Source organism: Macrobrachium nipponense, chromosome 40, assembly GCF_015104395.2.
Source record: "Macrobrachium nipponense isolate FS-2020 chromosome 40, ASM1510439v2, whole genome shotgun sequence".
Classification (NCBI taxonomy): domain Eukaryota; kingdom Metazoa; phylum Arthropoda; class Malacostraca; order Decapoda; family Palaemonidae; genus Macrobrachium; species Macrobrachium nipponense.
The window spans coordinates 11307940-11331822 of NC_061101.1; the positions used below are offsets into that span (position 1 = coordinate 11307940).

The window sequence follows — 23883 nt, forward strand, 5'->3', positions numbered from 1 at the left end:
GTATCTCAACTGGCACTTCAATTTTCTTCAATTCCACACTAGGGTTTTTCTTGTTGGTTCTAGTGAACCTTGTCTTTATATTCTCATCATCAGTTGACTCAGATGATTCAGTTAGCTGTCTTTTTAATGATTCTTTAATTGATTTTCCTTTTGTGCTCTTAACTTGGGTGTTTTTTTGTCTCTTTCCTTTGGCTTTTTAATTTTGCTACTACAGTAGCAAAACTTAGACCGGGTCTTACAGTCTTTGCTTTGGCTCTCTCTCGTGCTTCCTTAAATGTTGTTCTTTCAATCACTCTAATTGCTTGTATTTTCCTTTTCAAGTAAATATATATCACACTGCTGAGATGACGAGGCATGTCCCTCACCACAGTGAACACATTAGGTTCCCTGGTGCACATTCCATGCTCATCCTCTCCACAGTTGACACAGACTGCAGGCTTTTCTTGCAATTTGGATCGACACGATTGTAGGGTGTGTCCAAAATGCTGGCAATGGAAACACCTTCTGGGTCTTGGGATGTACAACTTTATCTTAAACCTATACCAGGCTGCATAGACATATTCCGGAAGTCTTAAAGTACTAAAAGTTAATATTAAGGTAGGCTGAGGTATTCTATTATTTTCAACCTTCTTTGTCATCCTGTCAACCTTTATTACACCCTGGTCTTTTAATTCTGTTAAAAGTCTCTCCTCAGAAAAAGCCATCAATTGAGGGGCATAAATCAAGCCCTTGCTGGAGTTCAGGCTAAAGTGGGGAGTGCACTCAACCGTAATTCCCGCAAGGTCCGACAATCCCATCAACTTACTGCTCTCCTCTGGGGAGATGCTTTCTATAAGGAGCATATTTCCATTTTGGGCTGTTATTTTTGGCTGTCTGCCACAACATTTCACGATTTCCCTGTGTACTTGGAAAATGTCAATATTGTCACCTTCAAGCTTCAAATTCAGGTATTTATTAAATGAATTGGGTACAAAGACCCCAGGAGCTATTTCACACTTTTATTTTTCTTCATGGCATATGGTTCCAGTGTGACAATACTGGAGCCAGATGCTTTTTGTTGAGATTTCTTGGCGGTATATCTACTCGACATTGCTTTGGGTCGTCATCTGTGTCTGTCTGTCATTCGGTCCAGGGGTACTACCCTGATCAAAGGGACCGACCATGATTGATTGAAGTTCGGGTTCCGTGGACAAGTCCTTTGACAAAAGCATAGGGTCGTCAGCCGAAATAGGGGGGGTTGCCATAGAACGTGAAAAACATAGTTCATCCAGATATTCCCCATACCCACCATGGAGTCACACTTAGAGGACGGTCATCCCTTTCATTAGGGTCGTCCTAGGGGTAATTACTGGATATACACCCTATCTCCAGTGCTAAGGCGTCATGATGTCCGTCGAGATCAGAGCCGGCACTGAGGATAGGGTTTGACATTAAACTTTCCCCTCGCTCAACCACGTCAGGTACTAGAGTTCTACGGGTGAGGTGGCATGCCGTCCATCCTCACCCTCCTTCAAATCCCAAGATTTAGACTAAATCATGTCCAAAACAAGCCAATAGTCGTCATCATAGAATCCATACCTTATAGGGGGAGGAAGGCAGAAAGATGAACTTTAGTAGAAGAAAAAGGGCTGACTTATTTCGTTGGATCAACAGCTGGGCACCAAGGCCCAGCGAGAAAGCAGTTCCCACCAGGCATCAGGGCCCAGCTGCTGAACCCTAAGCCCCCCATCCTCGGCAAGGCTTCAGCATCTGGGGGGAGCTTCTATGATTAATGATAACTAAACCAAGGAATAGACCTTCAGTCAGAAGACCTGGCCCAAGCCAGAATAAAAACACTGCACTGCAAGGACTAAAAACCTTGTGTTTGAAATCTACAGATATACAGCAAGTTCTGTGTTTTGTTCTATTCCATACTCCCAGGATGCCTTGGAAAACATATCCAGCAACCCTTGGCATTCTCTGGAAATTTCTTTCTTCTTGGTAATCTGCTTTGCCAAGGAGTACCCTGATCTGCCTCTGGTCAAGGTGCCCATATATTCCTCTTTGACCCACTCTCTATGTTCTATTGTCCACTAGGTGTTGTAAACAGGGTCTCTCTTGGCTTCAAGCAAGTGTTGAAGGGAGACAGACCCTATCTACAACAACAAGCAAGACAGTATTGGCCACTCATTGGTGCGCATTAGTTAAGACTTCTTCAAGATGTTTGTCTAACATAGCATGGTTCAAAGAAGAATTCATAGGCATCTCGACCAAAGGCAGTTCAGGATACTCCCCAGCAAGGGACCAATGAAGAGTTACCCATGTCATCTGGGACATGGAGTAAACACTTGGTTGATCACTCAGCAAAGCAGACTGATGCAAAGAAAGAAATCCAGATTGTCCCAGGGGTTGCTATTAAGCGTTTTCCAAGGTATCCTGGGAGTTTAAAAGGTGAAAATAAAACTCGGGAAGCTTCCTGTATTTGGCAAACTGGTTAATCGTTGTAGTTCCCAAAGCTTGAAAAGCCTTTTTTATATACAAAGTAGCAGCTAAGCTCTTAAGAGATCAGTTTGTCTTGGCCAGTTGAGCTGGTCTACCAAAACATTACTTTTAGCAAGAACTGTCTTTGGCTGACAGCTCAAAAGCATGGCAACCCCACATGTGCATCTGCATCACCAACCGTTTCACTCATCATCATTGGTGAACATTACACAATCCTGGTGTGTTGTACTTTCTACACAGCAGATATTCCTCATAGATGTCTCCCAAGTCTCCTTTATACATTTCAACAGAAGTACCTCCAGAGGTGGGAAGTTCAAAATAACTTCCACTAGGGGGGTTCCTATTGTCCCACCAACTAACAAGGTCCTTTCTCACTCTTGGCTCAAGAGCACAACTGAGAAGAAGGATTGCTCGAGACCAACCAATGCTGCATCTGTTGCCATTGATGTGAGGTTTAGTGGCAATGCCTGAGAAGCACAAGCTTCTCCAAGGACAATAGGTGACCAAGGACTGCTTGTCAAGCGGGGATGGTTGTATCTGTTGCATGAAGTATGCTGTCACCTCTCAGACCTGCCGAAGTGAGAACTGTAACAAAAACCCTTGCTGCTGCTGCTGTTTTGTGTCGTGCATTTGCCTGTTGCTAGGTTACTAGGTCTGACTTCCAGTTTATCACAATGCCCAGGTCGCGACAGAAGGTCAGGAGGGTCGACCACTGCAAAATAACTAAACACATTACGTACACTAAAGTTAAGGCTATAAAGATCACAAACCCCTGCTTGCAACCTTCACTACTTTCATTGTTCATTTTTCAAGTTCGAATCCATGTTGAAAAAATGCAGATATAGGAAGTATCATGCAAATAAAGATAATAGAAGTTTCAACTTGACGGTATCAACCAGAGGGCAGCAAATGAAAAGTTGTGATTGGTATTCCTGTAGGTTTTTTAGTGCCTCTACTGTTGAACATATCTATGAGCAAGGGGCCTTTATGCTCTGCTACATTTTGTTATGCAATACATATAAATGTTTATATCGCAACACATCCTGATTTGTTTTGAACAAACTTGACAATTGCCAAAGCTACTACTTGTATTCCTGTAAATAATAAAAACTTCTTAGGCATTATAAAAATTATGTCAAGAATGAATAGTTACTTATCCACATTCCAATATTGTTAAAAAAAAAAACCTATACACTAAATCATTTTTACATTAGCACTAACCAGAATATTAACTTGATCAATTTTCTTCCATAACAGGGTGATGGTGATGGACAAGGGAAAAATAGCTGAATTTGCGAGTCCATCTGAACTTCTATCAAATAAAAATTCTATTTTTTATGCAATGGCAAAAGATGCAGGTCTGGTGTAATTTTTCATGCAAGCTTTTGAGCACCAGCAACAAGAGTAAAAGATATTTTGTTTTATACCTAATGGACACATCTGCAAAAACCTTTTCTTTACTCTTTTTGATACGTATATGAATAAATTAAAGAGAAGTTTTTTTTAGTATGCCACCTCTTGATTATTAGATGAATTTATCAAACAAAATTAATTTGTAATGCATCAATCATAATTATAGTTTTTTTCATAGAAACCTACTGCTCACAAAGCTATATTCATGGTCTCCACACTTCCCATGACAATGAAAACTTTTGAGTAAAAAATATAAATTTATAGTGAGAATCTGCAAGAACAACTTGGATCCTCAGGTATCCATTAATCACCTACCTCACTTTTCATGTAGTCTGAAATTGAAGTTGGATATTTGCTGGATAAAAAGAGAGAACTCACCCTCACCATGGACATGAACTCTTACAGGAGCTGCTATGTTAGCATAGTAGACATTAACTCTTACAGGAGATGCTCTTTAGCATAGAATCTGAGATAGAGTAAACAACAAAGATACCTACTTACAAATTGCCACTAGTAAACTAACCCTTCTCGGGAACCAAACAAACTCCCGAGGAAGAGGAGGCTACATTACAAATATTACCCTGGCGACCTCCCGATACTTCCATCGACGAATCAATGGAAGAAAAGGAAGGAGATGCAAGGACAACACTACTATGGGGTTGACTACTGCGGGAGACGAAACATCGGGAATAGGCGAGAAACCTTCCCAAGTAGGAAGAGTATAATGAATCCGTATAAAAGCATTAAAAAACACTCGCACAATCAGCTATCAAACTCTTATAGAAAGCTAATAGTACTGTAGTTTGAGCAAACAACTTCAGATAAAAAAAAAAATGCTACACATACCAATGCCATAAATGTGAGGCCAGACAAAAAATGCAAAATGACAAAAAGAATAAAATTGTCAAATTATCTAAGATGCATAATGAAGTGTTATGAAGTGAGGAAAGTGATAGAATTTTCATTCCCTCTACGCCTAAATATATAAAAAAGAAAATTATCCCATGAAAACATGAACGAACTAAAGCCCCAACTAATGTCAAATTTTTACAAAAATCCCCTGAAAACACTAATTATAATTCTGCCAGGTCCAAGGAAGCATGATTACTTACAAACCGCATTGCTAACTTATAAATTTTGTGTTCCAGAAGAGAGAACCCATAAGAGATAATTATTGCATGTATAAAAATTTCTCTATCATTTATGAAAGGCGAAAAGTGGCATTAAAATCAGGTTAGAGGAATATAAGAATTAACGACCTAGGAATAACTATAAATAATGCCATTCCTTAAATTAAATATAATCCTGGGGAGTTTAGCTCAGTCAGGCAGGTGACTGGTCAGTATCTGAGGCTCCAGGTGGTGCATCCACCATGTCACCTTTGTCTAAAAACTGATCTGTGTTTTAGACAAGGATTGCACTGCAGATGGCAAAGACAAAAAAAATTGTGGGCACATGAATGAAGTTTTGATGAAGGAACTTAATTTCAAAATTTATCACCCACATGGTGAAGTGTTTACAAAAACCAAAGCCACACATTTCTCATGAAATATGATTTTTTTCATCTATTGTGCAAAGACATCTGATCCAAATAGTATTTCAAAACCAAATAGAAACAGATCTGGTTCTCTGCATAAGCAGTAACTGTCTCTTGGGACACCTGAAATCTCTCATGATGATTTTTCAGTGGTATCTGAGCTCAATGTTAACGAGTTTCTAAAGAGGAAAGCAAATGACTACGATATTTCACCAACAAAAATACTTAAGATTTCCTCTCGGACAAAAAAAAGACTTATGTTAGCTACCTGTAAATGGAAAATTTAAAAAATACTGTTCTGACTTCCTCTAAAAGCCTGGAGATTGATAGAACAAGCAAAAGTGTTCTCATCAACCACTCTGGGCCAAACAGGAATCAATTGAGGATGAAGTTGAACCACAGTACATGGAAATGGCTGCCAATAACTTTCTACGACAATACCCCCAAAATAAAATCAAGCAATGTCCTCTGGTCCCAGCTTCTAAGATATAGATTTAAAATATCTAATATCTATATATAACAGCTCTACAGAACTATTAATGGTCTCCTGACCATCATGGGACAAGCAAGCTCTGGACTGCTACATGACATTGTCGATCAGCACTGAACAGTAAACGGTAAATATTAAATGATTCTTGCATGAACAAAGGCATCTCCTCCATACCTGTGGAGCTGGAAGCAATTGAGATTTATTATTAACAAATAAATTATTTTAATAGTCAAATTTTTAAGCTTCAGCTTAGTTGTCAAAAAAATGACTGGGGACTATGTTTTTAATCAGAATTATAAAAGACTAAATACACAAGATATGAAATAAAAAAAGTAAAATGTTAGATAAAATAAAGTAAGAACTGCAACACAAATGAAAGTAATTTGAGGAACCAATGAGATAAAAATCCAGAAGGAGAGGATCACCAAGTGGTACAACATAATTACAACATTAGCTAAGGGGAGAACAGTAATATACCCGAATTAAAAATACATGAGCAAAAGCCAGTATGTAAGGAAAGAATTATGGCAATAAGCTTTTGTTTTGTTTGTATGGTGTTTTTACGTTGCATGGAACCAGTGGTTATTCAGCAACGGGACCAACGGGTTTACGTGACTTCCGAACCACGTTGAGATTGAACTTCTATCACCAGAAATACACATCTCTCACTCCTCAATGGAATGGCCGAGATTCGACCCCGCGACCACCAAGGTGGGACACTAATGCCATACCAACCACGCTGCTGAGACGCTGCAATAAGCTTTTGCTCTCTAACCATGGGAAGTTATAAATTTTATTCATAATCTACCTAATAGAAATCTACAATCATAACTACAAACCTATAATTACTAATTCATACTACGAATGTAATCAGGGATCTCAAAAATCTTCTTAAATAAAAATTTTTATTTTACATAAAATTTACACACGACTTATATAATTTCTAACCTCTAATCGAAGACTTCACCATACTTATATTTTCCACGCATAGCTTTTGGCAATGGAACAACACCAGGACACGGGACCTGTCCAGGAATTTCACACAAACACTGCCGATCACAGCCCCACCCAAAGTTGCCAGGGTTATTCAAGCTCTGACGCTCGAGTGCTTCCTTGGCTAGAGTCTCGTCAGTCTTGCAAATTATCTTTTTTATGTGATCAGTTATTTCTGTCCTCGACTTGGAATCCACATCAACAAGAATGTCTTCTCCATCCTCACAAAACATGCGGATGAATGGGGTTGGAGTCATGTTCTTAAATGTTATCACCTAAAAATAAAAAATAAAAATAACAATTTATAGCGACTTGCTAACCCTCCAGCCAAATAAATATTTGACAAGAAAAAACCTTATTGTTGTTACAAGTAATAACTAATTCAATCAGACCACTCATTTAAAATTCTTAATTCTTACTGGGCTGATTCACAGTAAATGTTCAATTCACTGCAACTCTAAAAATTTAATGATCAGTTAACTTGAAATATTTTGGACAAAATTTCATGGTCTCCAAAACTTGACATATGCCATTAGTTGTAGTTTGGATATGCCCATAACTTTTAGTGGCTACAGTTGACCATTCTCTGCAAATAAGGATTAAGTCTAAGTGGCTACAGTTGACCATTCTCTGCAAATAAGGATTAAGTCTAAGAGTAACAGTCTAACTATACAATATTTCCAAACATGACAAAATTATATGCTCTTCTGCTCTTTTTAAACATCACAGTCTATCAGTGTGATTAATCCATTTTAATTTTTTAGTATCCAACTGATGAATCTGCAAAAGATATGTATTCGTAATAAAGCAAAAGTTTAATGACATTATTATTATATCTTTTATTATGTAGTCTGTCTTCACAATATATCACAAATGATTTTATAGCAAAAATTTTCATACAGACCCAAAAAGAAAGGAGAAAGAAACAAACCACCATTTCTACACTGGAGCATGCAATTGCATCAGTCACACCCGTGGAGGATGTACCATCAGAAATGCCCAACCTCTGCAATCAATACTATCAAGATGGTCTCAATGCCTTAGGGCATGAACTTAACAGGAAGAAATTTTGATATTGTAACCTGGACTTATTCCAACCTCAAACCTGCTCCATATCTACACATACTTGTACCCCTTAGAATTTAGTTAATTCCTTAATCTCTGTAGATGACACCGTGTGAACGCCAAAACTTTAAAAAAAGTTAACTTGTTGGTTTCTGTTTTCCACTGCCGCAAGGTATTCGGCCGAAAGTCTGCTAGTTTCCCAAAACCCCCACCACAGACCCCATACTGCAGCAGTAACTAACCTTGATAGGGAGCTACAGTTTTAACGTTTTATCGCCCTGCAGAGGCGTGAACTCTCAACATCAGAACTGAATGCCAAGACACTAACTACCACATCAGTGACCATTTAGAGGTAGCAAATAAATAACAAAAACAGTATCATATCAGTGACCATTTAAAGGTAGCAAATAAATAACAAAAGCAAAATATCTTTCATTATCATCTGGAAATTTGCTCTCTCTTCTACATGCTGACAAGAATACATTAAAAAAAAAATAGAAGACTATATAATAAACTGAATCCAAATGAAACAAAATGTTTTCAATAACACTTTCTTTACAGGACTCCTTCCACATTATTACCATCTTTGCCCGTTTGTATTTAATAAAGGATTGGAATATAGAATTTAGGCCAAAGGCACAGCTGTACTATGAAACAACTGACAAGAGAGGGAAGAAATATATAAGAAAGAATATGAATGGAAGTACAATAAAAGGAATGAAAGAGGTTGCAGCTACGGGCTGAAGGGACATTGCAAAGATCCTCAAGGAATTCAAACAGAGCACTGCATGGGGTCCACCGATGGCAATACCCCCCTACGGGTAGGGTATTAAAAAAAAAAAAAAAAAAAAAAAAAAAAAAAAAGTTAAAAGAAATGACAGTACAGCATGCGTTACCATTTGTAAGGGTACGCGTTACAATCAAAGGTTTGCCAATGGTGGCTAAGAAACAAAAAAAGGCTAAATAGTACAAAATTTAAAGCTAGGCAATTTCCAAGTCCCGTCCCCCTACTTAACAGTCCAAATGCTGTAGTCTGCATTTCTTTGAATGTTGACATTTCAAATAAATCCTTATGGTAAGGCCTATGAGAGCTTAGGAATGCAACTCAGTGGTCTCATTAAACTAATTTACAATAATAATAATGATAATAACCAAGTTCATGAAAACGGCAGGGGAAAGGATCTTTTAATCTATCCTTAAAAACAACAAATAATATGAATATTTAGTAGCTTTCCACGATCAGAGATGAACACAAGGTCCACACTGACATTTAGTAAGAAAGTATAAACAACAGAAAGGAATGGAAAGAAACTCATTTTATCTCTAACCCCACTACTGGAATTAACTATTAAGTCTTTTAACCGGAACAATTACTTAAAAGACTACCTACAGCAGAGATGACTATTTAAAGAATATTCTAACATACAAACATATGACTAGGAAGAGATCCAACACTAATATCGAATCATGCAACAGCTGAAGTATAAAAGATAGTATGTTCCTCACCTGAACATCTGGATTCTTGAACTGAATTTGAGGAATGTTCCAATAGGCAAACTCCTTTGCTCCTCGATGATGGTTTCCTATGATGTTGTAATGAAGGGCAAAAATCTGGAGAAGGGAATAAAATATTTTTCCAGATCAGACAAAGTGAATGTTTTTAAATGTAGTGTACAAAACTTAAACTTTTTCAAATAAAAAAAAAACTTTCTTTATACATGCTTTAATGCCTAAGCTAATTTCTGACTACCCAATCATAATTTACAATTTAATGATGCAAACTTGATGGTACTGACCCCACCACTGACAGTTCCTCGATCCAATATCACCTGCTACTGAGATCACTTCCCCTTGGCAAGTCCCACAACCAACATTAAACTACTACAACCAAATTCACTTCTGCCCTCTGCTAAATATCAGAGAACTTTGCCAATCATATAGAGGTAGGAAAGAAAGTACTCCCCACACTATAAGATACACTGAAGTATTGAAATCACAATGCTTATAAATTGTAAATTCTATATGCATCCATTAATTTTGGGGGAGACTAAGTTAAACAATCATTCAACGTCCTGCAATGCAACCAAATATACTACCCATTAAAATATATTTGCCATTTTTTTTGTTATTTTTGTTTTCTATGAATGACATCATTAGAATTTCATTTGATGACATTTGCGGATATCATTTATGTTACCGAGATCTGAAAGTGTCAAGTCTTTTCAGCAACCTGTTTGAATTTAAAAGTACACATCTACAATATGTATACTATTACTGTAATATTATAATTAAATTACTTAGAACTCTTTCAAGCAAGAAGTTGAAAGTACTTGCTACATCCACAGCATGGAAGTTACATAGTTTTGTAATCTTTATACTGACTTTTTTCTCTGTTTCTGCATTCCACAAAAAACTCCAATATTTGTCATTCTACCTCGAATAGAGGAAAACATTCACTGATGGGATTTTTTTTTATTATATAAAAAATAATATATTGCAACCATGTTGTAAAAATTATTGAGCTGGTAACTGAAGTAAAGTATGGGCTGTCACTAAGATTATTCACCTTGAGGTAGATCATTTTTACATGATTTCAGGCTATATTCCATGCCAAAAGATGGGACTAGACTAGTCTATCAAGATGTGACTATGGAACATAGCATTCACAGCTAGAATTTGATGGAACGATCATACAGCATGATAAATGCTGTCCAGAGCTGGAAAAAAGACAGAGAATTTAAAGCTTAAGATAGTTCACACGAAGTAAGAAAGGATGAAGACCAGTTGGCTAGCAAAGCAATAGATATGAAGTAGCAGGATGAAGACTAGAAAGAAGGTCCAAGAAATAATATAAAATATACCTAAACCTTAAGAGGATTTAAAGCAGGAAGTCCACGACGGAGGACTGAGGTGGAAACGCGTTTCACAACTAACATCACTGAGGGAAAAGCTAATGTAAAAATATCTTTGAAGATGATTGGTTTAGAGATGGGGGGAGAGGGGTAGCAGGGGATGACCACTTTCTTTAAAAGATACTAACAAGACGGGCAACCAATAGGCAAGTTATGCATTCATATATTGTTTCTGATGTAACCCTACCCTGGTCAGGATAGTTAGGAGGAGGGGGGGGATTAGTTTCAAGGTTCAGCCCTTCAGTCAGGTGAGATGACATCTTTGGTTATTATACATCACAGAATTTCACTCTATATTTTACACAGCTCATGTCAAGTTTGGTTATAGGTTTCCAAAGGGGGACAGTGGAGAACCCCAACCATAGTTTGGAAGGATGTGGCACCCTACATTCAAACACATCTGGCCCAGGTTCTTTATGTGGATGTTAAATGGACTGATGATCAGCGAGGTGAGGTTAGGTACAGGTTGGTCTGGTTACAATGCCAGTAGATCTAAGTAACTGGGCGGCGTCGGGGATTTCCTTGGAAATTAACTTTTAGTATAGTATTTTGGCTGCTTATTAAGAATTTACTGTTATTTTTTGTCAATCAACAGTAATTAAACCCCCAGGGGATGGTAATAAACACAGCAAAATACATTTAACCCCGTTCCTTGTAGTCCGTGTGACATTATTACTAAGAAATACCACATCACCTACCTAGGTAATTCCTAGCGTTAATAGGGGGCCTACTAGCTAGGTAACCTAGGCCAGACCACATGACCACTGCACTTCCCCCCCCCCCTTCCCCCAGCTCTCTTGACATTAGCTACCCTAGGTTATACCTAGATTAACCTAAGACTTACCGGTAGCCAAGTCCAATACAGGGTAGACTAAGTTAGAAACGCCCTTAATGAACCCTTTAATCATTTATCAGTTAGGTAAATTAGATAAATAGGATAAATTAGATGAATAGCCTTGGATAAATAGGATAAATTAATTATGGGCTTGTCGAGACTACCCAAACAAGACAAATTAGCAGACTACCTACCTAGCTACCTACCTATAGGGGGAAACACTGCAGTGGAGCCATCGTCATCGTGTGGATCAGCCTTATTCACTTGATATTTAATTGGTGAAACAAAAATATAATTACATCTTTAAGCATAACATTCAATAGATTGAAGTTTCGTCAACATAATGTGATATATGAAAGCGCCATACGAACTAAAATAGGTATGTGAGGTCTTCGTAAAATATGTTTTCAAGGCAGTTTTTAAATCCAATATGGTGTCCACCGACTGAGGTGCCGATCAACCGCAAAGGATCCAACATTTTTCCCAGCCTTCCCAACACTCATTTGAACAATGTTAGCGTATAGTATATGTAACGTTTATTGATCTTACTCAAGATTGCAGTTGTAATCACCACACTAAAACATTTTGTTGCCTACATTAGTGAATGTATTAAAGTTCTTATTCCCGGGGTCATGGTTTGAACTCAAATTCAATTTTACCTTGTAAACTGGTGGTTTTATCCTTACTGCCATCACAACTGAAACTCCACAGTGCTTATTTGATTGTAATTATACAAGTTTTGGTCTTAATTCACTCCAAATTGCACTTGAACTACGTTGCGGTTCCTGGTTCCTAAGCGCTCACTCCACAAACACAGTTGCGGGCAGCACACGACTGCACGGTTTATGAAGTGCAAAGCTTTATCCCCTTAATTGTTTACTTTACTCATTATTTAGATTAACTTTACTTTGTTACTTCAAAATGTTGATTTAATTCATGTCTATTATCCCTTTTTTGCAACCAAATTAACCCCGAATAATTACAGATATTTCTAAAGTAGATACGAGCAGACGACGGCAAAATGACCGTTCATCGTTGCCAATTTAGTGGAGCTTCACACATACTCCAATGCATTTACAAACTGTTTCCATGAATTCTAGTTGTCATAGTAATGCAATAATGATAAAATTGCTCTAATATATATATATAATAAGATATAACTTATAATAATATTATAGTATATAAATATATTATATTTATATATAATATATTATTATATGATATATATATATATATATATATATATATTATATATATATATATCTATATATATATAATATATATAATATATATATATATATACTATATCATATTATATATATTATATATAATTATATATATCTAATAAAAGGAGCCCATAAAAACACCAAAATGTAGAGAGAAAAGTACTATATTTCAGAGACTGCTGTCTCTCTCTTCAGGTATATGAATGAGAAAAGTTTACAGAAAAGGTGGTATTTATACCAAGAGATTCGTCCACAAGTAAGCCAATTTAGGTCACCCCCCGCTGATAATCTTCCTTTAATCTTCTTAAGCGTTGGTTGAATGAACACTGCGTCGACGATGTCCGATGTCCAATTCCCTTTTGAGATGTTCATTACCTGCTTCTCTTTTATTAAGGCCGATTCCATCATTTGACTCTTGTACCGGCAGTTTGCTGCTATAAATTACACGTGACATATTCCAGTTTATTCTATGGTTATGTTCATTTATATGGTTGAAAATAGCCGAGTTCTGTTGTCCATACCTAACTGACCGTTTGTGTTGTTATTAATCTCTGGGGAAGTGATTTACCTGTAAATCCGATGTAAGATTGGTCACAGTCCTGGCATGGGATCTCATATACCCCAGAGTCTTTGGGCGAAGTCTTTTGTTGGACGTTAATCAGGGATTTGGCTAAGGTATTTGGGTAGGTAAATGCAAAGGGTTGGATTTCCCAAGGGTGTGAGTTTACTCTCTTAATCGTCTCCAGGTGGGGAATTTTTATTTTATTGTTGGGTGTGTCTCTGGTCTTGTCTTTAGGGGGTTGGTAGATTACGTTTGCTTTTTGAATTGCTTTCTCAATTATATGGTCAGGATACTTTAAAGATGAAAGTTGCTTGCGAATTAGTTCAAATTCTTTTTCCAGGAAATCTGGGGGAACAAATTCGTAAGGCTCTTAAGAATAGGTTGCTAGCTCAGACCTATCTTGATAGTATTGTCATGATAGCTAAAGTAGTGAATATATGAAAGTGAGAACGTTGGTTTTCTGTATATGGTAAATTTGTATTCTGTCGTGTCTCTGATTATTAAAACATCAAGAAAAGGAATTTTGTTGTCTGTTTCCCATTCAACTTTAAATTTGATGCTGGGCACTAATGCGTTTAATTTTGAGAGGAATTCATTAAAATTACCCCACTTATTATCCCAAAATGTTAGTATGTCATCCACGTATCTCATCCACAGCATGTTTTTGGGTTTTATTGCATTTATTACTGTAGTTTCAAAGTATTCCATGTACAGATTGGCTAAAATAGGACTTAAAGGACTACCCATACTAAACCCGATTTTTGCTTGTAGAATGATTCCCCGAATGAAAATACGTTATTAGATGCACATAATTCAACTAACTTTATTATTTTGTCAAGTGCCAAAGGGAAATGATCTGAATAGGGGGATAATTTTTCCCTTAAAAACTGAAGAACGTCCTGTACTGGTACTTTTGTGAATAGGGAGTCTACGTCAAGGCTTAAAAGTTTTATGTTGTGAAGTGGTATATGTGCTTCTCTGAATTTGTGACAAAAGTCTTCCGAATGTTTGATGTGACTGGGAGAAAAAGTGCCTAAAAAAAGGAGAAAGGAGGCCAGCTAACCATTTAGAAATTTTGTAATTGAAAGCTCGGCGCATGAAACGATGGGTCTGAATGGAAGATTGTCTTTGTGAGTTTTGGGAAGACCATAAAAGTAGGGTAATTTAGGATTAATTACTTTAAATTTCTCTAATAGTTCATTACTCTTTTTGTCTTGGCCAATTAATCTTACTTTCCGAAAAAATTCTGTCGGGGAACAGTTCTGGAGGGGATTTTTCGTCAGTTTTTTCGTGTAAGTATTTGTGTCGCTAAGAGCTGGTTGATTTTGTCGAGGTAGAAGTCTTTGTCCATTATTACAATTTTCCTCTCAAAATTAAACGCATTAGTGCCCAGCATCAAATTTAAAGTTGAATGGGAAACAGACAACAAAAATTCCTTTTCTTGATGTTTTAATAATCAGAGACACGACAGAATACAAATTTTAACCATATACAGAAAACCAACGTTCTCACTTTCATATATTCCATACTTTAGCTATCATGACAATACTATCAAGATAGGTCTAGCTAGCAACCTATTCTTAAGAGCCTTACGAATTTGTTCCCCAGATTTCCTGGAAAAAGAATTTGAACTAATTCGCAAGCAACTTTCATCTTTAAAGTATCCTGACCATATAATGAGAAAGCAATTCAAAAAAGCAAAACGTAATTTTCTACCAACCCCTAAAGGACAAGACCAGAGACACACCAACAATAAAATAAAAATTCCCCACCTGGAGACGATTAAGAGAGTAACTCACACCCTTGGGAAATCCACCCTTTTGCATTTACCTACCCAAATACCTTAGCCAAATCCCTGATTAACGTCCAACAAAAGACTTCGCCCAAAGACTCTGGGGTATATGAGATCCCATGCCAGGACTGTGACCAATCTTACATCGGATTTACAGTAAATCACTTCCCCAGAGATTAATACAACACAAACGGTCAGTTAGGTATGGACAACAGAACTCGGCTATTTTCAACCATATAAATGAACATAACCCATAGAATAAACTGGAATATGTCACGTGTAATTTATAGCAGCAACTGCCGGTACAAGAGTCAAATGATGGAATCGGCCCTTAATAAAAGAGAAGCAGGTAATGAACATCTCAAAAGGGAATTGGACATCGGACATCGTCGACGCAGTGTTCATTCAACCAACGCTTAAGAAGATTAAAGGAAGATTATCAGCGGGGGTGACCTAAATTGGCTTACTTGTGGACGAATCTCTTGGTATAAATACCACCTTTCTGTAAACTTTTTCTCATTCATATACCTGAAGAGAGAGACAGCAGTCTCTGAAATATAGTACTTTTCTCTCACATTTGGTGTTTTTATGGGCTCCTTTTATTAGATGGAATTCTGTTGTTACAGACTTTTACCAGTCATATATATATATATATATATATATATATATATATAGATATATATATATATATATATATATATATATATATATATATATATATATAGATACTACAAATAGATATGCTAATTTCACTTATTTTGTGTAAGTCTTATACCCGTTTGGAGGGTAAACACATACCAATTGGCAACCCTGATAAACAATAGAAGAGCGCAAACAATGCTGTAGGTACTGTTCACAGCAAAACTGTTGATATTTGAGTCAGGAATCTATTTACTTTTTCAACAACGAATATTTTCAAATTAATAATCATGAATATGTAAAAAAATTATGCAATTCATGACCTTAAACTGCCGTTTAACTATTTATTTAAATAATTATCCAGTGAACCCTTCTTCTACCAAAACATCGTAGTTTCCTTGGATAAGCCGCGGTTGGTGTCATTGTTGACGATTGTTGTGAAAAAATTGCCCCAGCATCTATGGGTACAAGTGGTGTGCAGATTTAGCACATGGAATGGAAAGTTTATTGACACAAGCGACTCCGCAAACATTGCGATGGTGTCAATCTTCTAAATTGTTGGTGGCATAAGTAAAAATTTCGAAAGCGTCTTGGAGGTATGTTTGCAATGCGCATGGCTAGACTTTCATAAATCTCTGTTTAATCTTAAAATATGACCTTAATTTCTAACTTTGGAGATAATACTTACTTTGAAAGGATAGTAGAGGTCTGGAGTTGTTGCTCTCACACGGATGACTCGTGACTGGGTGCCCATCTCCAGTCCAGGGACATGGTACAGTACTTTTTCGAAGGGTGGATCCACACGCAGTGAAAACTGGATCAGCTAGTCCAGTTGGTTGTTTCCACTAGCTAGGTAACCTAGGCCAGACCACATGACCACTGCACTTCCCCCCCCTCCCCCCAGCTCTCTTGACATTAGCTACTCTAGGTTACTACCTAGATTAACCTAGGCTACTAGCCTATAAGACTTACCGGTAGCCTAAGTAGCTACAACGCAGAATTACCTTAGCCTTAATTAAATAACGTGCTTATTGAGCACTTTAATCACTCCTTATTTGGATTAATCTGATAAATATGATAAATTACATAAATAACCTTGGATACTAGAGACTACCCAAACAAGACAAATTAGCAGACTAGGTAGTACCTAGTAGTAGCTACCTAGCCTACTAGGTAGGTATAGCCTATACCTACGCTACCTTAGCAATCCCCTTGGTAAGAACTTTACGGGAATCCTTCTTCAATAAGATTTATATTACGAATAGGATAAAAAAGATAAATTTATCCAAATAAACACGACAAATAATATACACTTTACCTTTACTCTCTCCTTCAGGACGAGGTTCGACGACTCCAGGTACTTCAGGGTCCTCCGAAGTGGGAACTTCCCTTTCATGAAAGGCATTGCGGCTGCCTTACTTTGTCTCTTTAACCACAAACGATATAATAAGCTGTATCTATAACGCAGTAATTATTAGTTTAAATCTTTTACTAAACGAGAATAAAGAGGAAACTGTATTATGGACAGAGAGGAGACCGGAACAGTTCGTAGATGCCAAAACAAACACAGTTCCGCGCACAGTATGATGTTTCGTTCGTGTTAACCGTTTAACATCGCATCGTTTTAAGTTTTCTCTCTTTTCTTAAGTATTTTAAGCGTCTTTATCTTTCAATTTATTCGATACCTCCATAGATTGTTTGTTTTATTCCTTGAACATTACTTTTTACTGAAAATAAACACTTTAAATCATTCTTTACAACATGTTTACTCCTTACGCAAGTCGGTAAATTCTTCTTCTCGCCTGTTTTTCCATTTCCATGTAGGCGTTAGCTGTTTGGATAACTGCTAAAGAAAGAGAAAAAGATAGCATATTAAGATCTGAATTAAAGAAAAAGCAGGATAACAAAGAAGAAGGATGTTCACAAGTAAGGGAGAGCTGAAGAGAAGGGAAAACTTTCAGACGACTAGAATGCTCTAAAAAGGAAGTCCAGGGGAATATAGATAGAAACAAAAGAATGGTTAGAAGTGTAAATGAGTTAGAGTAGGAAAATGTAAAGTAGATAGAATTGTAAATAATTTAGAGATAGGGAGTAATGATGTTTTTAGGAGTGTAAATAAATTAGATTTAGGAGAAAATGGAATATCTAGTAGTAATGTTAAGAGCTCTGAGGAAGGAAGTAGAAGAAGGGAAATTAGTTTAGGGCAGTAGGTGAAGGAATAAACTTTAGTAACAATCTTAGACTATTAGACCTAGAAGAAAAAAGTGGTTTGCAAAAGATAGATAAATGGTTAGACGGTAGAAGCAATTTTGTAAATAGAGAAAGTGAAAAATTAGTGAGCAAGACAGAAGATATATCAAGAAATCTTGAAATAAAGCTTATAAACACCCAAGGACTGACAAAAGCAAAAATAATAGAGCTAGTGGAGATAACAAAAGAAAACACAATTATGTGCATCACAAAAACACACCTTAAACAGCAAAAATGACTATTCCCAACAAGCATCAGAGTGGTAGACTCAATGAGAGATGAAGACGACACCAAAGGAGGAGGGGCCTACTAATAATGTATAGAACCAAAGGAGGAGATCCAGATAGAAAAAGAAAAGTCGGAACACAAAGACATTCTAATAGTAAAGGTTAACTATAGAACAACAATATTCAACATAATTCTGGTCTACATGTCAACTAGTGATAAAGAAAGAAATAAACAAATAATAAGCGCCTTACATGTAGCCATAGAAAAATCCACAGACCTGCCTATGATAGTCCTTGGGGATTTCAATGGGCATTTAGGTTTCATAGGGACACAAGAACTTGATCAAAATGGAAAATATGTTATGGACCTAATGGAAAAATATGACCTAACGCTATTAAATGGAGATCTCAGCTGCAAAGGAGATATAACCTGGAGTAGCGGAGATCAGAACAGTGCTATAGACTTTGCCCTAGTCAACCAAAATATGTATAAAAAATATGAATGTATGGAGATAGACGAGGGAAAATATGAATATGATCTATCAGACCATCACCTCATAAAGGTCCAATTCAAAATGAACACTAAAGTGAGGAAAACATTCAGAAATGAAACAAAAGAAATCAAATATTTGAAAGTTACAGAAGAGTCTACCAGGAAATACCTTGAATATATAGAGTTTAAAGTAAGCCAACAAGACAGAAAAGGAGATCTAACCCAGTTGGAAGAAACAATGAGTGAAGCAAAAACAAATAACTTAGAGAAGATAATCAAAAGAAGGTTAAAGACAGGAAAGCAAGAAGAAATAGAACCAGTATGGATCACCAAAGAAATAAAGAAAGAAATAAGCCAAAGAAGGGTATATAACAAATTAAAAAGGAAAGCCACAAGAATAGAAGAAAAAAGATACTATGAAGAAGCATATCTTAAAACAAAAAAAAGACAGATAATAATAAAGAAAGCATATGAAGAATATGAAGAAAAGATTAGAAATGAGATAATGAATGATAAAAACAGACACAGGAAAATCTGGGAATATATAGAAATGCTGAGAGGAAAGACCACATCAGAAAAAGAATGGATAAGAATATTCGATGAAGATAAGCAAGAGATGAAGGACGAAACCCCAGGGAAAGAGCTGGTAAAATTCTGGGAAACAATATACCAAAAAGAAGAAAACAAAATAGGAGAGATATGGAATGAAAGCAAGAAAGAACAGTACAAACATGACATGGAAGAAATAGTGAAAAGATTAGGACAGCAGATGAAATGCCATATATCTTTGATGGAACATATGCATGGAGTGTATGACCCAACAGAGACAGAGATTAGACCCATGGAAGAAATCAACATAACAGAAGAAGATGTAAAAAATCAACTTGAGAAAATGAAGACAAATAAAGCACCAGGACCAGATGGAATGAAGCCAGTACTGTTCAAATTACTATTACAAAGTAACAACCTTCAAAAAGAATTGGCAGAATGTTTAAATAACATACTGAAGGGCAGGAAAACGCAGAAAAGCTGGTTTAAGTCAAAAACAACACTTACGCCCAAAAAACAAAAACCCCACAGTCAAAGATCTAAGGCCAATTGCTCTAACAAATGCATCATATAAAATCTTCATGGGGATCCTGAGAACCAAAATAGAAAAACATATTAGAAATATAGGAAAAATGAATGAACTACAATCAGGCTTTACCGCACAAAGGAGAGGAATCGATAATTTATATATCTTACAATACTGCATACAAGAGACTTACAGAAAAAAGGACCCATTATTTGTAGTATCAATAGACTTCCAAAAAGCATTTGACTCAGTTAATAGGAAAAAGCTCATTGAGGTCATGATGAAATACAGGCTACATGCAGAAGTAATAAATACAGTTGCAAAGATATATACAAATGACGTAACAAGCCTATGCCTTAACAATACAGAACAAAAAGAACTAAACGTAACTAATGGAATAAGACAGGGATGCAATGGCTCAACCATATTCTTTCTATTAATAACGTACCTGATAATAGAAAAATTAGAAAATACAACAGAAGGTTTCAGAAATGAAGTAATAAGGATAGTGGCACTACTATATGCAGACGAACAGGGATTAATACTAGGGCACACACTAGAAGAAATAACAAAATCAATAAAAACCCTTATGGAAATCGCAAGTGAATTTGGCCTAAACATAAACAAGGACAAGAGTAACATACTAATATACAACGACTGGTACAGTATCGATGATGTGTAGAATATGGAGCACATAGAAGGAATAAAAGTAGTTAAAATATTAAATACCTAGGAGTAACAATCAACAACATGAAAGACTGCTTCAGAGAACAGATAAAAAGGGCCCAAATTAAAGCAAAGCAGATGGCAAATTATGGCTAATGCAGTCATCAATAAAAGCTGTAGCAGGGTAAAAATAGGAAAATTGTACTGGAAAGGACTAGCGATGCCTTCATTCATGTATGCGATGGAAGTCATGAAACTTGACAGGAAAACAATAAATGAATTTCAGAAGATAGACAATAAAGTATACAGAGCAATTTTGAAAGCGCCAAGTTACACAGCAAGTTGTGCGTTAAGATCTGAAGTAGGGGCCTCTTCCTGCCAATCTAGAGATATGAAGAATAAACTATTCTACCTGAAACATACAGTGAAGAATGGTGGAAATAGGCTCCTATATGAGATAACCATAGATCAGTATGAAAAAAAACCCCTGGATAATGCAAGTAAAAGAGTATATGAAAGAACTAAACATAAACTTAAGTAAAATTGAAGCAGTTAAAGACAAACAGTTAAGAGAAATAATAAACAATTGGGACAGAAAAACATGGCAGAAAGAAATGAATGAAAAGTCAACGTTAAGAATCTACAGACAAAAATAAAGAAACGAAAACAATAAGAGAAAGAAATCTAGTTTATGACAAACATGAAAAAACAATGCTGATCAGTAGGGCCAGACTAGGTATACTAGGATTAAATGACAGAAATAGAATAAAAGGAGAAGATACAAAATGTTTATACTGTGAGGAACAAAATGAAAATTTAGAGCATTTCTTACTTTACTGTCCAGCATACAATGAAATTAGAAATAGATATAGCTTTATGCAGCAACCATATCAAGAAAATAAAGAGGAATTAGTAGCAAATATAATCTTATTGGTAGTTCTAATGAGGGAGGAAGTGGAGAATAGGAAAGATTTTATAAAAGAAATGTGGTATTTCAGAGAGAAGAAACTCAAACAAACACAAACAGAGCGGGAATAAAAGAAGCAAGGGAGCCGTTTCAAAGGAATATCCCACCCACTACTACTACTACTACTTGGATTCGATCCATAACTAAAATTGTTTGAATGTGCTTTGCTAAGGGGGCATTTCTTATCCATGGCATATATTTTTAATTATCTTTATTTAGGCTCTTTCCATTTACAGTTACGAAATAAATGTAGCGTTCTCATGCTCAATTTCTTTAGCCATTCATCAGTGCTTGGTAGGTGTCCATTTGAAGTTGGATTAATTGTATAACTATTCTCAATTTCACGCCTATTCCTTAGTATTCTAGTCATGTATAATTATAAATTAACTAAAGACGCAATTGTTAAGTAGGCACAGCGGATTAGAGGTAAAATGCAAAAATAGACTGTCATTTCAGCAGTTTCTCAAAGCATTGTAATCAGTTATTTCAGTCGCATTGGACTGTGATCATTTTCATTCAAGACTGTATTTGAGATAGGAGTTGGATTACACCAGGGGTCAGCACTTAGCCCATTCATCTTCAACATCGTGATGTATGTAATGACCAGGGATGTTAGAGAAGCAGTGCCATGGTGCATATTATACGTGGATGACATTGTGTCGTGTTCACAGGGGAGGGAGGAGTTGGAGGGGAGGTTGGAGAGGTTGAGAGCAGCACTTGAGGAGAGAGGAATGAGAATAAGCAGATCAAAAACCGAATATATGTGTTTTAGTATTACTGAGGACAGTGGACGTAGCATAAGATTGGGTGGGGAAGAAATAAAGAAAGTACAGAAGTTCAAGTCCGTATTAGAGGATAGTGGAAGCATGGACCAAGAGGTGAGACACCGAATTCAGGCAGGAGGGAATAACTGGAGGTCTGGATCAGGGGTCCTCTGTAACAAGAAGGTCCCTCTGAAATTGAAAGGAAAGTTTCATATGACAGTGGTCAGACCAGCAATGTTATATGGAACAGAAACAGCAAGTATGAGGAAAACAGAGGAGAAGAAGATGGATGTAGCAGAAATGAGAATGTTGAGATGGATGTCGGGAGTAACAAGGGAAGATAGGATTAGAAATGAGTATATAAGAGGATCGACAAAGGTACGTAGTTGAAATATCGAAGAAAATACAGGAAGGAAGGCTTCAATGGTATGGACACCTGTTACGAAGGGAGGAACGTCATATTGGAAGACATACGATGGAAATGGAAGTGCAGGGTAGAAGGAAGAAGGGAAGACCAAGAAAGAGATGGCGTGATTGTGTAGGGGAAGATATGGTATTGAAAGGTATAAATGAGAACGAGGTACAGGACAGAAATCGATGGAGACGACTCATTCGTAATGGCGACCCCATATAAAAATGGGTTTAAGGCTTTAAGCTAGGAGGAAGAAGAAGAAGACTGTATTTACCAATACAGCTGCAACATATAGGCTACGGTTCCAGTTTGCTTCAACGTAAGTTAATGCCTTTGCAAATAAATAAATAAGGAAATTAGTTATCCAGAGACACCTTTAAAAAAGTTGTGACTGATACACAGGAAGCATCTTTAAAAATGGTGGGTATTTGGAATATGGGTTCAAGTTTTTGCTTGTCTGTCATATGCGGTGGAATCATGCGAGAAAATTCCGTAGACTTTTTCGTCGTTCGAAGTTGTGACTGATACACATGAAGCATCTTTAAAATGGTAGCATTTGGAATATGGGTTTAAGACTAAGTTTTTGTTTGTCTGTCATATGCGGTGGAATCATGTGAGAAAAACCCTTAGACTTTTTCGTCATTCGTTTCACGCAATACACAGGTACTACATGCTTTTACCTTTTGAGACATCAAAGTTTCTTTCTTTTTCATTAATCCCTCTTCGGACAAGATTAAAGTATTGATAAAGACTTATTAAACATCAAAGGAAAAGTGTGAAAGATGACACTGGAATTCAATACCTTGATATGTTTTCCAAGATGTGACATATCTTCACTGATTTTTCACTGATTTTTCACTGCTACATAGTTTAATAGTCTTTCTTCGTGAACTACAAGAGTTCCCTCCAGAGATTATGTATAACATTACCGTATGAATTAAACTCCGTAACGAAAGAGAAGAACAATTTAATTATATGAAAATTGGACGCAGAGACTACTACCGCTCCTAGTACCATACCTTCAGTAACTTAGATGCGCTACTGGCCTGAATGCTAAGTTCACTTACCGTGCAGCAAAAAACGA

At 36.6% G+C, this 23883-nt stretch overlaps 1 protein-coding gene and 1 pseudogene across 2 annotated transcripts; one reads left to right on the top strand and one right to left on the bottom strand.

The window, feature by feature from the left end:
* The window catches only part of LOC135211834 (ATP-binding cassette sub-family C member 3-like), a 37432-nt pseudogene extending 33456 nt beyond the window's left edge, over positions 1–3976 (top strand).
* A 2833-nt stretch (positions 3977–6809) lies between these two features.
* Positions 6810–17734, bottom strand: LOC135211915 (small ribosomal subunit protein mS25-like). 2 transcript variants are annotated; one of them, XM_064245146.1, is made up of 3 exons: positions 17264–17734; positions 9486–9590; positions 6810–7189 (listed from the first exon to the last, which is right to left on the bottom strand). In XM_064245146.1, the coding sequence occupies exons 1-3, from the start codon at positions 17348–17350 to the stop codon at positions 6872–6874; spliced, it is 510 nt and encodes a 169-aa protein (XP_064101216.1). In that variant the 5' UTR covers positions 17351–17734; the 3' UTR covers positions 6810–6871. The 2 variants fall into 2 exon arrangements, with proteins under 2 accessions (XP_064101216.1, XP_064101217.1); XM_064245147.1 differs by lacking the exon at positions 17264–17734 and adding an exon at positions 10546–10681.
* Between the last annotated feature and the right edge of the window lie 6149 nt (positions 17735–23883).

Bases quoted from the DNA above. Each gene is read 5' to 3' on its own strand.
- LOC135211915 (XM_064245146.1), bottom strand. From the start codon at position 17,350: ATGCCTTTCATGAAAGGGAAGTTCCCACTTCGGAGGACCCTGAAGTAC. The intron at 9,591-17,263 runs GTAAAGTGTATA...TCCCTTCTCCAG, and splicing joins TCCTGAAGGAGAGAGTAAAG to ATTTTTGCCCTTCATTACAA. The intron at 7,190-9,485 runs GTGAGGAACATA...TTTTATTTTTAG, and splicing joins TCAAGAATCCAGATGTTCAG to GTGATAACATTTAAGAACAT.